The 16,734-nt window shown below is 43.9% G+C and overlaps 1 protein-coding gene across 11 annotated transcripts in view; it reads left to right on the top strand.

Moving 5' to 3' along the window:
- Window positions 1–16,734, top strand: part of AGBL1 (AGBL carboxypeptidase 1) — a 443,743-nt gene that overhangs the window by 19,722 nt on the left and 407,287 nt on the right. For all 11 annotated transcript variants that reach the window (XR_010606737.1, XR_010606736.1, XR_010606738.1 and 8 more), the window contains exons 2-5: window positions 533–596; window positions 1,507–1,653; window positions 2,261–2,392; window positions 4,776–4,869. Coding sequence is in view for 6 of the 11 variants with exons in the window: in XM_065641707.1 (XP_065497779.1) it covers window positions 533–596; window positions 1,507–1,653; window positions 2,261–2,392; window positions 4,776–4,869 (437 nt within the window). In the remaining 5 variants the exon portion in view is untranslated. The remainder of the gene's footprint in view (window positions 1–532; window positions 597–1,506; window positions 1,654–2,260; window positions 2,393–4,775; window positions 4,870–16,734) is intronic.

Here is a 16,734-nt window from a genome sequence, read left to right as displayed (position 1 = left end):
AAGCAGAATGTGTGATGTCAAGGTGTGGGGCTTACTTGGTCTTGATTAAAAATAAACTTAGGGCATCTTTCTGCTTCCTAAATTCAAGGCTTCCATGTGGTTATAGCTGCAAAGACGGGAATTTTCTTGTAAATGAGGTTAATATAATTTAAAGATATGCTTCTTCAGCTGCCAGAAATAAGGGATGCTGTCATGGCATACCACCCCACATCTAACATTTCTGTGTGATATAGAATTTCCTCAACTTTGAGGTAGCCAGAACAAAGCAAGAAAGCGAGATGTAATTTAGAACTTAGATGCAAATAAATGCTACTGTGTATTAAATATTGTGTGGTATGATCAGTATGTCAGAGGCTTTTAAAATGTGTTATCAATATGGTTCCACGTATTTGCTGACTAGATGGCACGAGAAGTACTTGGTATCGAAACAAGGATCTCAGTGCCTCTGCATCGCATGGTGCACGGTAGCCCTCTGTAGTATTAAGTTCACTGTTCTGAACTGATCCCTAAATTTGGTGTGTTTTCATTTCAGAACTCCCGCAACAAGGATGTTATCCTGAATATTCTCAGTGTCCTCACTGACCTGCTCTCTCTGGGTAAGGAAGCAAAGTTCTTGGGCAATACCTGTGGGCTAGGGGCAGAAAGGGGGTCCTCAGATAGGTCTGAGAATTCACACCTCCATAAACTTGGCCAGATGAAAAAATAAATAAATTTTTTCTCTTTCCTGCTCCACCCTAAAAATGTCATTTGCTAAACAATTCTCAACCCAACCGAGCTGCCAGGCTGCAGGGGCCACACAGGCGAGTGCTGGAGCCTCCTGCGTTCCCCGTTCCTCGGAGCCCTACTGCAGACATTGCTCGTCCATCTGGGCCTTTCTTTTGAAGCCCTGCAGTGCTGATTCTCAGGATTGTCTACATGTCTCCCCTCCAGGAACTGAACGTGCAGCTTCCTCCAACCGTGGAGCCTGAAGTTGCTGCTGAAGTTGCCCATGGATCAATGTTTGTTGACACAGTAGGGCTCACAGGGTTAGCATCTGGTTTCTTTAGAGACCTAGATTTATTTGAAAGCTGCCTCCAAAGCTTCCCTAAGATTCCTTTTCATTTGGCAGAAGCCTGGTGCAGCTTTAGTCCTTTGCTTGTTTAATTTCCAGTATCTAAGAAAAGATCACTGAGCCTTCTGCTCCTTTGAAATCTGTTGGTGTCTCTGCCTATTCCTCTCTGCTGCATTTCAATGCACAATGAAAGACTTCTGCAGGAGGTGGGTTTGTAAAGATAATGACTGCTGGAGCAAGAGCGCATGGTTTTACCATGCAGCCATTAGCCATGTCTCCAGGCCAGGGGCACCTGAGAACCATGATCAATTCTGCAAATGCCCTTGGGTTTACAGCAGTAAAATGCTGCAGGAAGGCCACAGGACCTTTGTGTGCTCCATGCGGGATGAGGGCTTGTGATAGCTACGGATCTGGGGCAGGGATGCTCTGAGCAGAGTCTCTCCTCCTGTCCCCAGGGACTGGCCGGAGAATTCACTACGTGATCAGCAAAGGGGGCAGCGAGGCATTGCTGCAGGCTCTCACCACTGCTGCCCGGACCGAGCCGCCCGACCACAGCACCCTCCTGCCCCTGCTGCGGCTGCTGGCCAGGGTTGGCCAACGAGGTACTTCTGAGCGGTGGGGAAATTCTTGGGTGGGAGGCTCAAAACTTAAGGACAGCCTCAGCAATAACCAGCACTGGGATTGTGCCTGATTGATAGACAGCTGTGAGTTTATTTTAGGGGTGAGCTGCTTGTCTGCAGTTTGACCAGGTAGAGATCCTGCAAGAAGGCAGAGAGGGTGTACATGCACCTAGAGGGTCAGGTTGGATGGAGCTTTGAGCAACCTGTAGAAGGTGTCTCTGCCCATGGCAGGGGAGTTGGAACTAGATGATCTTTAAGGTGCTTTCCAACCCAAGCCATTCTATGACTCTATAATTTGTATATGGTGGCTCTAGGTAAATCCCATGTTTTCCTGTTTTCAGTGTAAAAAGAATCATAGAATCATTTTAGTTGGAAGAGACCCTCAAGATCATCGAGTTAAACTGTTAACCCAACACTGTCACTAAACCATATCCCTAAGAACCTCATCTGGTGATCTAACTCACTGATAAATTTGAATGCCTTTGTTATTAGATCCTAACTTACAAGATCTGATACAAATACATTTATCAGCACTGCTGCAGAGACCTAGTCTCTTTGTAATAGTTTGATTCTTATTTGTTTTTCACAGATAGGAAGTTTGGGCTGAAAGTGCAGAAGGCAGAAGCAACTGATATAATACTGAGCTTGGCAAGAAGAAACCTAGGTCACCACCTGCACCTCACCCACTGCCTCTGGGTCCTGCGGGTTTGTGCTTCTAATGGTGAGTGCCTGGATTTTCCTCTTTTCCTCTGTGTGGCAAATGCCAGAGTTCTTTTCTAGTCATTCAATGCAAAGAAACATCATTCCTGACTAAGGTTAGTGCCTGTGTGCACTGTTAGTATAAGGAATCAGGCACAAGAGCCAGATTGACCGTAGAAAAAGGTGCTCCCCAAAGGCCTATACAGACTTTAGAGTGTATTTCAGCTGTGGACTATGAAAATAATAGTGCTGTAGTGAAAAATATTCATGGCAATAATCTCCTATTCTGGAACACGGACAACCAACTCCTTTGCTCTGAGAATTAGGTACCTAAAGTCTCTATGCAGTTCCCATTACCATAATAGCTAAATGTCTCACTGTTGTTGATTGTATTGATCCTTGGAGCAGGAGAAACAGAGGGAGAGAGAAATCAGTTACTTATTCAAGGTCCCTCAGGAAGTACCTATTAGATCCTGGTCTTCTGTCTAGTATCCCCTCTCCATGTACTCTCCCAGCTTTTCTTGCTTGGCAATGCCCTCATATTAAACGATTTGAGCAATGGGATTTCCAGTATTGTTTCCCAGGATCATTACACATTCATACAGGCTTTCCCTGCCATAGAGCACTGAGTTTGTCAGCATGTATTTTCTGTTGCTCACTCTAACCCTTTCCTTCCCCACATCCCTCACCCAGCAGATCATTCTCGACGACCATCCTGTCTGCAGCCTGCTCTGTGCCTCCTAAGATTTAGCACTCCTGGCGCCCAGCCCTGCAGGTCTCTTCTATCTGTACAGGATCTAGCTTCATGCAATGGGCTTTCTCAGGCAAGCAGCCAAGCCTCAACATTCAACCTCTCTCCCTGTGATAAGTAGTATTTGAGAGGCCGAGTGTGACTGAAAACGCAGCCAAGGCCAGAAGCTGAAACGTGCCTTTATTTGGGTTTCACAGCTGTGTAGTGACCCTGTGCTACCTCCCACCCAAAATGATGATCCACACCCTTCCCTGCTCCCTGCTTCAGTGCACCTGCATCCCAGTTCAGCTGCAGATTTTGCAGAAGTTTGGGGATGCACACTGTAGCCTCTTTAATGTCAGACCCTAGAACTTGCCCTCTGCTGCTTTTTTTTTGGAGCACCTGTTGCTCTCCAGGTATCTCCAGCACTCTCCAGATGTGCTTCCCACTTTCAGGAGTAACTTTGACTCTGGGCTCTGTGGCCCAGCTGCGAAGCTGCAGAGGAAGTTGGGTGAAGGTCTGTGTGGATGTGATACCAAACTAGGAGATTACATGCTCCCAACCTTAAAAATTGTTTTGAAGTGGAACTAGAGAGGATCCAGAAGTGTATAAACCTCTGAGAGTGCTTAGGCTATGAAAGCAGAAATGATGAGCCCTTGTCACAACGTCATGCACCAGCTCTTGGCTTCGGGTTGCTCCCTTCACAATCTCTGCCACCAGTTGTGTGTGGCAGCCCACGTTCCACTCTGGGGCAGGGTGAGTTCAAGCTGCCTTGTCTACCACCCTGTCTCTAATGAATTACCAGCTACTGTAAAAGTAGTTGGCAAGCCTTGCAAAGCTTTCCATCACAGGACAACTTGGCCAGGACACGGTAGGGCTGCAGGAGATGGTGGACCCTCTAGCAGCTCTCTGGTGAGCACTGGGAGATACTTACAAAACAACCAAATCCCAGCAGTGGGCAGGCAGCCAGGTCTCCCTCTTGCTGCTGTTGATTACTGGTCCTTTCACCCTGTTCGCTTGCATTTAATATTTCAGGGCTGTATTAATTCCTTTACACAGAAATCCTGTCTTACAGTGGGGAGGCCTGGCTAAGCATCTGGGTTATGCATAGGTCATTTTTGGAATCAATTGCAAAATCTATCTGTAAAGTTCCCAGTGTGTTAGCAAGTGAAGGATTAAAGGTAAAATTGGCCTAGCTGAAACTAAGCTGCATTCAGAAGCACCCCTCCCCAAAACCCCCACTTCCATACTGCCGAGTAACAGCACAGAAAGAAAATGTTGGTCTCAATGCGCCTATGAAATAAACTGTCCTCACTGAGTTGCCTGTGGGGAACGTGGGATGAATTTGAGCCCTGTTATTTTAACAGGAGATTACCCTATTTAACTATGATTTGCTCTCTGGAGACTACAATATTCATAGGAAAAGGGGCTTCAGGGAAGAACTGCAGGATTTGAGATCTGATTTTTGTGTCTGAGCTTGGCTCAGGTTATGTCCATGGACAGCTTTGTGCTTCAGTTTCTGTGTTTGTAAAATGACCTGTGAAGCCCAGTTGGGAGCCCAGAGAAATCTGCTCATAGCCCCAGAGGCAGCTACTGCCTTCCCCGCATGACCTCTAAACAACGTTGGAGGCCCTCTGCTTCAGATCTGACTGCTTTTTCTCTTTTATTGGCTTAGTTACCACAGGAACCACTCTTGGCATCAACGGAGCCATGGAGCTGCTTTTCAAAGTCATCACCCCCTACAGCAAGAGACACGTCAGGACAGTCAGGTAGGCAGTAGCCCTAAGGGAACTCATCTTTCCAGAACACAAGAAATAAAATTTTGGTTCCACTTGAAGAAGCAAAGAAATCAGAAATGGATGCACAATTTCCACTCACTTTAAATCTGTAGGGTTTTTTAAGAGGCAGAAATTGTTCCCTGAAGGACACGTTAATGCTGTGATTCATCATATGATTCATGCTGGTGGCCATTTATTCGTAGTGTACCCTATACAGTGATGGCAGTTTGATTGCAAGGTATCGTCCTTCATTTCCCAGTCAGGACTGGATTTTGAGAAGCATGTGCTGGCAGCAGACAAACCGCTCCTGCCTACCCCTTAGCAAGAACCTCCTGCCACCACCAGCCCAGGGGCAGGTACAGTGGAATTGTGGCAGTGCTGCCCCATCGTCCTTTTGCAGACAGTTGTGACGAGGTCATCATGATATTTTTGAAGTATGACAGTTCTTACTAATATTAATCTGTGACTGTTTTTAAGCCCATCCTAAATATTTCAAATATTTTTTCTGAAGACAGCAAGTCCATTTTATATCTCCGTCTTAATGCAGAACATTAGTCCTCAAGTTGTCTGTTCTGACCATGTCCTCAGATGCCTTTTAAGGCGAGCTTTGTAATATGGAAAACATCCACGGAAGGACATTTTCTGTGACTTGCTCATTACAAACACAAGGAAGAATTTACTGCTATGACCTGTGTCCACATGATCAGATTTGCTCAAGCAACACAGAACCTGCCAGTTCTCCCCCTTAGACATGCACTACCTTGTGGAGCACAGTCGCTACTTGTTGATGCACATCTGAGCAATGACATGGCAACATTCAGTCAGTTTTGGCTTCAGCAAGAACCTGACACGGGTGCGGTTCATGGCTGGTGATTACTGAGGAGGCAGCTTTAAGCTGAGCATCGCATGTAGGTGAGAAGTGGATGGACAGACGCGGCACAACAGTTTGACCACTACTTGCTTATCTGTGGTTGAAGTGGTGACCAGTCATTTTGGATGAGGGCACTGGTAAATAATGTCCATCCTGCTGTTGCCATCAAAGACCGATACCAGTTCTCCCAATATCGCCTGTTACACAATTCATTGCCTAGGGAGGAATTTGAATTATACTTCACTAGCCACAAGTGATGAACTTGCAGGTCAGCACACAGTACTGTTTGCTAAATACAGCATTCTTCCAGTTGTTCTGCCTACATGTCTGAGGCTATAAAACAAATTTTGAACAGTTTGCTTTGCTAAACAAGACAGTGAGTGGGCCCAGCAGACGCACAACTTCCTGCAGCTGCCTTGTTCATGGAAGCCAGTTCACTTTTGTCTTCATTTTTGGCTTTTGACTATAGTGCTAAGTACCTGGAACTGCTTCACAGCATCAGTTCTTCCCTAGCCAGAGTACCTGTGATTTCTCTACATGGTCTGTCCAAAACGATGAGATCAAGATGTTTCTTCCACAGAGGTCTGGATTTTACTGAGCTCGAAGAATATTATCACTAGGATATTATTCCTAGGATATCTGATCACTCTCCAAGATTCCCCTCAGGCCTCATGTTATAACTTTAAGTCTCATGGAGCCTGGACAACTGCTTTATGTAAGACAGGGCTGCCCAGGATGAGTTAGACCCAGAGCTAGGCTTGACTTGAGGCAACCAAAAGTGAATGATGGGTCCATGCCTGCACTTAACTAAGTAAGCAAATTCCATTCAATTCCCTGGTTTCCTTCTCATGGAAGCATTGGCTGCGATTAGACTGGTGTTAGTTCTACTGTGATAGCCCAATAGGTCAGCATCTGTGCGTCATGGGACTTAGGCCTGTATCATTTCTCTGTTAAGCAATGGCACTGGTTGCATAAAGGCTTTTTAAATGAATTTTGTGCAAAGCTACTTTTTCTATTTGCTGGTTCCTCTGAGGGAAGTGAAAAACCTGGTATCTATCACATATTTCTAGCCTGGCTTTTTGCTGAAGTTAATTTGGAGATGCAGCTAGTGCTGCTGAAGGTTGTTGTGATGTAGCTGTAAAGTGGTCTAGAATACTCACTTCTAAGCTGAAAGGGAAAGAGAAGAAACACACTGCTTTTGATTTCAATGATTCCATATTGTCGATGTGCAATATTTGGGTTTTTCTTCCTTTTATCCGACATACAAGAATAGTTTTAAACTCTTCTGTGGACCTTTTTTTTTTAATTTGGGGGACACACACGCAACTGAAAATTCAAACTCAAAAGTTCCCTCAACAAGCCCAGTTTTATTGCTAATAAACCATTTTATTTCCTGCTGAAAAGCTTGGATTTATTTTCCTTTTGAAAAAAAAGGTATCTTATACATGAATTGTTGTCTGCCTGAGCTTACATATTGCTAGTTCAGTTTCCTCACTTCATTTTTTTTTCCTAAAATCTTTGTGCTCTTCTTAAAACATATTTGTATGAGCATGCAAGTGGAGGATAAATATTTCCTGGGACCTAGCTCCCATAAAAGGGTGAATTGGCCCCTGCCTACACATGGTTTAATGAGCAAGAACCATAAATCAGCTGAAGCCTGGTAGCCACTCAGCTGGCCTGCCTAGGGCTCAAAGCTGCTTCTTTCATTTAATAACCAGGAGCAGATGAGAAGGTCACTGGCTCAGTGGAGACAGTCTGTTTTACATCAGAAGAATCACACAAACCTGTTTTGTTTTAAAAAACACTTGCAACCTATTTAAAGGCACTAGTTTCTTATTAGTCAGTAGGGACTCTGCTTGTTTGCAGTTCATTTAGAAATGATGCTCCCACTGGGGAAAGTGGCTTCAAGAGATGTTGTTGACAAGAATTTAGGTCCTGAGACCAGAAGACCAGGCTGTAGAGTGGGTTACAGCTCTTCTTTCTCAGCATTAGTGAGTGCCTGGGATAACTATGGTCTGAAAATCCCAGGCATCTTTACAGCACATCAGAAAATGAAGGTGGGTACATGTGAAAATGTCCTTCTCTTTTTTTGAGCTGCTCTAGTTAAAAACTTGTTGGGTGACTGTGGCAGGGGGAGCATATGGATGGGTTTGCTGAGTTGGAGGAGAAAGAAGAAAGGGGGGTGTATGTTTTATTTAGTTTAGTGTATGCTCCTGATCATCTGACACTGGTGTAGCTCTTCCCAAAGTTGCTATGGCTATGCTGAAATCTGGAGTAGGTTATTTTGGTGTAGTTAGATGGTCAGAAAAACATCTTTTTGGCTATTGGTATGAAACTTGAAGAGTATGTTAGTCTGTAACCTGCCTAGAGAAGAAAACTCCAATGTCCTCCCAGCGAGTCTCTGATCCTCCCTTTGTATTTGCCCTTGATACCTTCTCTCTACTTCATAAGTATATGCCACCATGATTTGCCTTCCTGCTGGGAAGGAACAGCTGGCAGCTGTGGGGGCTGAGATTACCCTCATTCTTTGATCAGCTGCCAGGAATGCAGCATTGAAAATGCACCCACTTCTCTGGTGGATACACCCGCATTCTTCTGTCCTGGGCAGCAGCAGAACCAAGGTCACTTTAAGAATCTGCCCTGGAGAGTGCACTATGAGAGCTATTTATTTAGCCAGCTAAGATGTGGAAACAAGATACATAGTTCTATTTATTTTTCCCAGTGGCAAAGCTCTGGGTTATTTAGAAGTAGTCTCCCATGCTCCAAGTGACCCTCTCTGGGTGTATGCCAAGTAGCTCTGATTCCCCTGAGACTGTGACTCATGGACTTCGTCGGACTTAGTTGGGCATTTGAGGTCTTCAGGTTGCTGGTGCCATAACAGTGTGGATCTGTCCAGGATTATCCATATCTGAAGTAAAAGCCACGCGAAAAAAATGTGAAACTCGCTGAGGTTTAGAGAACTCTTGAGTTAAGCACTGTGAAATCCAAGTGAGATGGAGACTCTAGACTGTCTTGCTCATGTCTCACGATGCTGTGCTGCAGAGAAAGTTTTCTGATATCTTTTATAAAGGCAGTTTAAAATACATCCAGATGATCTGTTTTTCTCAGCTCCGTTTATGCCAGTAACTGGGATATCTGATATGAGTGTTTGTGTGGGATGCTCAAATCTTCGCTCCATCAACACCTTCTGTAACGTAACATCCCTAATGACCCCTGTTCCTTTCGCCTTCCACCTTACTTATTCCCCAATATGTTCCTGGTCTGCCCTTCTCCTTTCCAGTGTCCCTTTCAACATCCTTGCTCGTTTTCCCAACTTGTTTGTTCTGAGAGATATTTGGATGTATTGTGTGCAGATGGAAGTGGAATGTGACAGTGGCAGATGTTTGCTTTCTGGCCAACCAGGTGCTGGGTCTCTTTTGCATGGCTGTCTCCAGGTGGCCAAGCATCAGATATTGTCCCCAGGCTGATGGCTTTGAAGGCTGCATGTTGTCTGTGGCTACATGTTGTGCAGACCTCTTCTAGGGTTCCTCAAGTTGAAAGGAGATTATCAAAGTGAGTGAAGACAAGAATCCAGAACTTACGATTCTTTCATATGAGGAAAACCTGTGGTTTAGAAAATGGCAAATGATGGTGTGAGTTTTGTCTGAGTCCATTAAATTATATTTCACTGTTGTTAAAAGGTTGGTGGGCAGTCTTATTTCTGCAGTTGTATTAAAAGCAATTTAGAGGGTCTTTTAAAATGTCTTATTTCTCAAAGCTCTTTGTGAGTGCATCTATTTACCATGCTGTGCAGAGCTGGCTAATGAGTTCAACCTCATGTAAGAGATTGCAACAAAAATGTGTATTTGTCACAATTAAAAACTTTCTGTGGATATTTGCAAAACTTGGCTTTCTGCACTGGGCTGTTCCAGTAGAGTTTGACTGCTTAATTAAAAGTGGAAAGTGAATAAAAAAAGGTCTGGGAATGGTGCCAAATTAATTCAGTAGAAAATATGACATGCAGAAATTATCTGCGTTTGCTCATGTTCAACATTGCCTACTTCAGACACTTGATCACAATTCTTCTTACATTTGGTGCTTAGTAGATGATCCCAGCTCCTCAAACGCTTGCTGACAATCTCCTTTTCTGTTGAAGAGAGGAAATCCTCTCGTATAACTACTCCATCTGAGGTTGTTATCCAAACTCCTCACACATTAAAGGCAGAAAGAAGCAATGTTCTCTTCACCTGCATCAAATGTTTGCATCTAGAAACTTGAGGTGACTTGGAGGTGGATTTCTCTCTGCTGACTATAGGATGAGTCTGGAATGGGTAAATTGGAAGCCATGTGATCAGTGTTTAAGGTTGGGTCAGGTAGACGGTCTGAGAGAGATTTGGAAAATGCAGTCTTCTCCAACTAGTGTAAGGGCTCAAAACTCAGTAGGAAATGAGAACACCACTTGTTTTTTCTTTGGTGATGTGTGCTTGGAGGTGTGTTGAGGAGGGAAGTGACTCACAAATCTGAAACATGCAAGAATAATGATGACACCATTGATATGCTCAGGAGGTGATTCCTATAACGCGTATTTCTGTCACAGTGTGAGCTGAGAGGAAGATTTTTGCTGGAGTACCGAAAGCAGATCTCATGCAAGTGAAGAGAGAAATGTCAAGGTGGTCAAGAGAGCACTTTTAAAGCTAAAAGCCCAAATCTGATGGGTCTGTATTTAATCATTGTGTCAGATTGACCAAGGAGAATACAAAGGCGCCTTGGATGTGCTGAAGATCTAAGTTAAGAGGCTGTATATTGCTTCAAAATAGACTTTGGAAAAAAAAAAAGTATATAAAAACTCTGTTTTTCTCTAAAACCTGTTTTGTTTGCACACAAGAGAGATTGTTTCCTCATATTGGAACCAGCACTTCTAGTGCAGGATAAAATGTAAGTGTTGAGCCTGTGGTGTTGAAAAGTGCCTGAGCTGCCACATCAACAAATGCTTGTAAAAGTGATCTCCTGTGACCTTAACAACAACAGAAGAAACCCTAACAGCAGTGGGCTGTGTCTGGTTTAGACAAAAAGCGAGGAGACGTGTAGCAGGGATGACCTGAATACTAGAATTATCTCTTCTGTTAAGAATGATAGAGAGACACATGGAAGAGATCCAATTGCAAATATGTCCCAGACCTAGTGCAGGCAGTTAGTTTCCTCAGCCTTAATCCTGGATAACTTTTTGCTGGTGGCCCACCATATACATTTGCTGCAATTCCATCTCCTGGATTGTCCTAAACTTTCAGCTGTGCTATGCTTGAACAGAAGAACATGTTGCGTGGCCATTGCCAGCCAATATTTTGAGAATGAGAAGAAACTAAGAACACCAACATGGTGCTTAGTTTCTCCGTAACTTGATATGGTTGGTAGCTGTTGGGATTGGTTCTTTTTGAGGAATGCTCCACATACAGCTTTACAGCTTTATGCCTTTGTTTATTTGGCAATGGTTCCTGATAGGAGATCAAACGCAAATCATCCTTAATTCCTCTTGTTAGTCTGTGTTTTGCCATTAATCATGTTGAGCGGTTTGGATATTTAATTGGAAAGTAACACATGAGTCTGTTGGAATGTGGTCAGAATTAATCAATGCTTAGTGCCTGTTTATTCTCAAATTGCTATTTGGTTCATTTGATCCCTGTAGAAAATTCACAGGAGGGGCCGAAATATTTCTTTTGAGGTATGTCACAACTAAATGACATGCCTCCCATCTGGCCTTGATCTACATGGGATTTAGCCTAGAATTCCTGCTAAGTAAAACTGGTAAATACAGTTTTGAATGAGATGATACCAGCAACAAGGGGAAAAGGATTGTCTTTAAAATTTGTGTTTACATCAAGTGTCTTTTCGATTTGACTAACATCTCAGATAACATGGAGCAGAGATGGCTACATCACTGAGATAAGTAAATAAACCCTAGTGTTCAAATTTAATGCAATCAGCTTTTGTAATAGAAGAAATAATCTCCGAGCCAAAGGTGTCCCAATTTTATGCAGTTCCTTCTCCTCTGTTCTTTTTATGGTCTATGTGGTTTCTCTCAAAGAATGACCTGTTCTAATATTAATAATAAGTTATAAAATCTCATTTCAGACTGATGGTATCCCAGTGCTGCTTTGCAGAGTAAATAGAATTGCATTGCAGAATTGTACTTTACTGGCACTGTACCGTTAATAGCAGCAGAAGAGAGAAATTGAAAAATTAAGAGGTAGAGGCAAGGGAGAAAGGAGGTGCTTTCAGATGAGATGTGAAAATAGATGGGGAATTGATGAGGCAGAGAGGAAAACCATATACCAAGGTTGCTCCGAGTTGCCGGGCAAACATGTTGCACACAGAAGCCCTGGTGCCATCTCTTGGTAGCCTCTGGTATGGCAAGAGTAAGCATGGAGACACCTACCTCTGTGGCATTAAAAAACCCTGGTGAATGAACGTCATATAAAGAGAAATCCCCTTCTGAGCTTACCTGGATATGTCATGGGAAGAGAGGAACTGGTTTATAAAGTGAGGCTGTTATATTTGATAAAGCTGTTTGCTTTTTTCTTTTGAGTCTAGCATATGTTTTACTTCTATTTCAGGTGGAAGTTACAGTTTGAAAAAGCAGCAGTGATTTCAGCTGAAGGCCTTTCTTTGCTTGCGCGTTATTTCTTCCCCTTTGGTGAGCTAGTGGGTTATATTTGGAAAGATGGTATGAGGGCAGGGCGCTCCTGTTCTCAAGGTCTTGACTTTTCACGCCTGGTGGCTATGGCAGATGCAATTCAAGGCAGACCTCATGTGATGGCTTTGGTATGTCTATACTGCAGGCAACGGTGTGTGTGTTGAGTGGGAGAGTCTCTCCACCCTAGATTTAATTTACCTCATTCTGCTAACAACCATTAAAGCTTGCAGCATGCTTCCAGTGTGGGCTACCAAAGCTTCTTAGGACATATTATCCAGCCTGGGAGTATTATTCATGATGCTGTATCTGTTTAACTGTTGGTCTTTCTGCTAATGAGGTTAGAGCTAACACTTGGGTGCCCCAGTGCATTGCAGTTGCATTGCCTCTTAGAAGTTCTGAGGCATATCTCTCACGTAGCTGGGGAAATCACTGTCATTCCCATCCAAGTGGGAGGTAGAACTTGATTTCATACATCAACTGCATCTCAGAACATTTCCTAACGTTAAATGGATTATCAGTGTTAATGATTCCTTGTAGCTGAGTATGACGGTCCCATAGAAGAATAGGTCAAGACTGGTGTGAACTTGTTATGCTAAGCACTTTGTAAGTAGCACAGAAGGAACAGAGTGGAATAAATCAAAATTTGAAAATGAGAACAGAGCTACAAGGATTATAAATATTATGCAATCTAGGAAGAAATGAAGGGTTTGGGATAATTTCTGCAAGTTGATGGGTTATCTGTGAGATGAGGAGTAGGCAAGCTGCTCCTGGTCTTGAGATGCAGAGAGAAGGCTCTCACTGGTGGTGGTAGGGCTATAAAGAGTAAAGAAGGTAGAAGGCTAAAAATACCTCATGTCCGAAATGCTAATCTGAGACATGGTGTGTTACTTTGGACAAGTCACCAGAGATCAAACTTTTCATATGCTCAATGCATACACTTAAACCTGCAGCATTCTAATGCCTTCCCAAGGGTAGTGAGAGTATGGTCAGTTGTGTCTGAGATATTCAGTGAGGACAGAGATAGAGAAGGAGGAAAATGAGAAAAGGGAGAGAAAAATCAGAATTTGTGACAGGTTTTATGCTCGGGCAGGATGCGGTTGAAGTGGGCTGTGGAGTAAGTGTGGAGCTGGCAGAGCAAGGAGAGAGTTGAGCAACCTGGTTGTGTGACCTTGTAAGCAAGTTTGAGGTGGATGTTAAGTGCCAAAGCTTTCAGAAAGCATCAACCAGACAGCCCTGGGGGACTGGGACTAGAGGGAAGGGATTTCTAAGCCAAGCCTATCTGAATTTGCTTGTGGAGGTGATAAGCAGCTGCCCGCCCTGCCTGTTTGCCTGCATCCATTTTCCTGTGTCATGGAGACGAAGAAAGTCTCTGTCCTCGGAAATCATTGAGTTGGGTAATGATGTGAATCTTTGATAGAGGCCAGAGAGTGGGTAGATAAAGCCGAGGGCACTCATTTGTGTGTCAGTGCATATGAGAGCTCAGGAATCTCCTCTCCTTTGCCTTTCATTTGATTTACTGCCATTTCTCCTCCCACCCAGAAGCCTGTTAACCTTACGAAGGGGATAAGGAAGCAGCTGTAAAATCTTCCCCACAGAAGCTTTCAGTCCAAAGGTAGACAAGGGAAATTTGATGGAGACAACAATGAAAGGAAGACCCAGTGCAGAGCTTCTACAGCAACAATTTTGTGCAGTGCTGGCCCTGAGCAGGTGTTGTCCCCACAAGGAAAACAGCCCTAAGAATTTCCTGGGGTTTTTGTGGCTTTTCTCCATCTCCATTGGTGCTGGCAATACTAGCTGGTTAAGTGTAAGCCGGTCTCTAGGACTATCAGTTGTTTTAAAGCACAAACAGTGATTAGACCTGCCCCAAGTGGAGTAATATGACATGGTGTCAAAGCCCTTAGCAACAGCCTTTCCACACTAGGATTCCCCATCTTGATGGCACTATTGGAGCTGCACCAGCTTTAGCAGCGGTGGGACAGCTGCTTTTAGTAACAGAAGCAACACAACTGGCTCATTTTCAGCGGGCAGGAGAGTGAGCTCCAGTCTTTGAAAGATCTTTCAGGTTCTTTTGGGTAGTTTTGAATGCTTGTTATGGGGAATAAAAGAGAAGTCTTAAATACTGAAGTATTAACCAAGTTCAGGTGAAAGGAGTTTTGTTAGGGGGAGGAGGTTTAGTGACAGCTGTGCTACAGATGTAGCAGAGCTCTCTGACATCGGCAGGGCTCTTCACAGGCTCTTTATCTGCAGGCAAACACTTGGAATGGCAGCAATGCCAGTAAAATCTGTAAATAAACCCAGAGCTGAGCTGCTCTGGGATGTGTTCAGAGACAGGGCTTGGAACTGGGAGAGAAGAACCAGAAAACTTGAAGTGGCTGATGAGGAAGAACAGGGCTGCTGGCTCCAGTACGGCTGCAGCTCTGGGGTTGGGAATGGAAACTCCCCTTGAAGTGTAAACCTTGGAAAGGTCACGGCTCTGAGATCAAGCTTTTACCATTAGCCTGAAGCAACAGCCAGGCTGTTGCAGAAGGAAAAAAAAAAAATCATCCAATATCTCTGGCACATGTACTCCCCATGTTTCTTTCCTGTGTTAAATGAGGTATAGTTTGGGCTCTGTGGACCATAGAACATACCTTGCAATGGCACGAATCTCACTGACTACTCAAAAGCTTTATTTCCTTCTTGTTTTTTGTTGTTGTTTTAAATGGCACTTAAATATTTGTGGCTATTTCGGCTTTCACCACCTTCCAGATTTTTCTGTGTAGAAAAAACAAGGGCATGTGGAAGAACCATCCTGATAATGCTCATAATGTTTACTGTGCTTTTAAATAATTTATCTCCACTGCTTCATTCTTGTATTTACAGCTCAAGTTCTACCAGCCTTGGCTTTGATATGGTCTGTTTTCAAATTCTGGAGTTTGGCTTGATTATATCAGATGGAAGCTTTCCAATGAAAGGAGAGAGGTGGGGGGGGAAATATAATATTTATTAGTTAGGCTTTTGCAAATTACTGCTTCAAAAAACCCCTGCAGTTATGGCAGTGTGACATTGCAGATTTCAAACAGCAAATACCAGGAGAATTTGACCCAGTATTAGTTGCATTTTAGCTTTTACTGATTTTTCTTCTAAATCTTCTAGCTAAATGTGTGAAGAACAGGCACCAGCACTAAGATGTGACCAGATTATTGCTTAATAAGGAATTATATATTTGTAACTGAAAATATTAGTCTGCAGTTGGCTGGACTGGCCACAGCAGCCAGGTGCTGACTTCTAACCAGCCTTGCAAGCTCCATGATGCTGTAGTGACCTGTGTTGCACTTGAGGCCATTGTACCCTTCCTGCTCTCGAATCTCCTCACTTGCAGGTGTGGGGATGAAACCTGAGGCTGTGCTTTGGCTGCTTTGTGCTCTGGTAGTAAAGTCTTCCTGCTCGTCCTCCCGAAGTCTGAATGCACCCTGCATGTTGAATATCAGTCATCAGCTGGGCAAAGTGCTGTGTGGAAGGCAAGGCGGGTGAGCTAACAGAGAATACTATTTCTCTGATTCTTGGGCATGCTACTAAACTAAACATACTTCTCTTTCTTTCTCAGACCCCTACCTATGCCATTCCTTTTGCCATCTTATATAGCCCATTGTTGGCCTATGAAATGCTAGATACCATAGAATCATTTTGGTTGGAAGAGGCCCTTAAGGTCGTCCAGTTCAACCATAACCGAACTCTAGCACTAAACCATGTCCCTAAGAACCTCATCTATACGTCTTTTAAACACCTCCAGTGACGGTGACTCCACCACTTCCCTGGGCAGCCTGTTTTAATGTCTGACAACCCTCTGTGAAGAATTTTTACCTAATATCCAATCTGAACCTGGCCTGTTGCAACTTGAGGCAATCTCCTCTTGTCCTATCACTTGCCACTTGGGAGAAGAGACCAACACTCTCTTGAGGTACTGTGGTTGCAGGAAGCCTCATCTCTGACCTGCAGCCTAGTGATTGCCTTCCCTGCGGTAAGGTGTTCTGCTTCTGTCCTGCTTGAGCTGCAGAGACAAGGACAAATTCACAGCAGGTAGTGGAGTGGTGGTGCATCTGCTGCTCTGGCCTGTTGTGATGGTGGCCCAGCATACAAGCAGACAGCTTCTGCAGAAGGTACATCCTCATTTGTAACATCCATCCTCTTTAGTTCAAACCTGATCACATGTCCTCAGATGACTCTTCCATGTTTCCTATCACAGCTTGGAGGGTTTGTGTCCAGAAAGTTGCTGCAGGGCAGTGAAAGCTGTTTGCAGGAAAGAGCCAAGGTAAAGAAAGCAAAAATGTATCTC

Source organism: Caloenas nicobarica, chromosome 10, assembly GCF_036013445.1.
Source record: "Caloenas nicobarica isolate bCalNic1 chromosome 10, bCalNic1.hap1, whole genome shotgun sequence".
NCBI lineage: Eukaryota > Metazoa > Chordata > Aves > Columbiformes > Columbidae > Caloenas > Caloenas nicobarica.
Note: the sequence above shows the minus strand (reverse complement) of the source record. Positions and strands in the feature narration are given on the sequence as shown.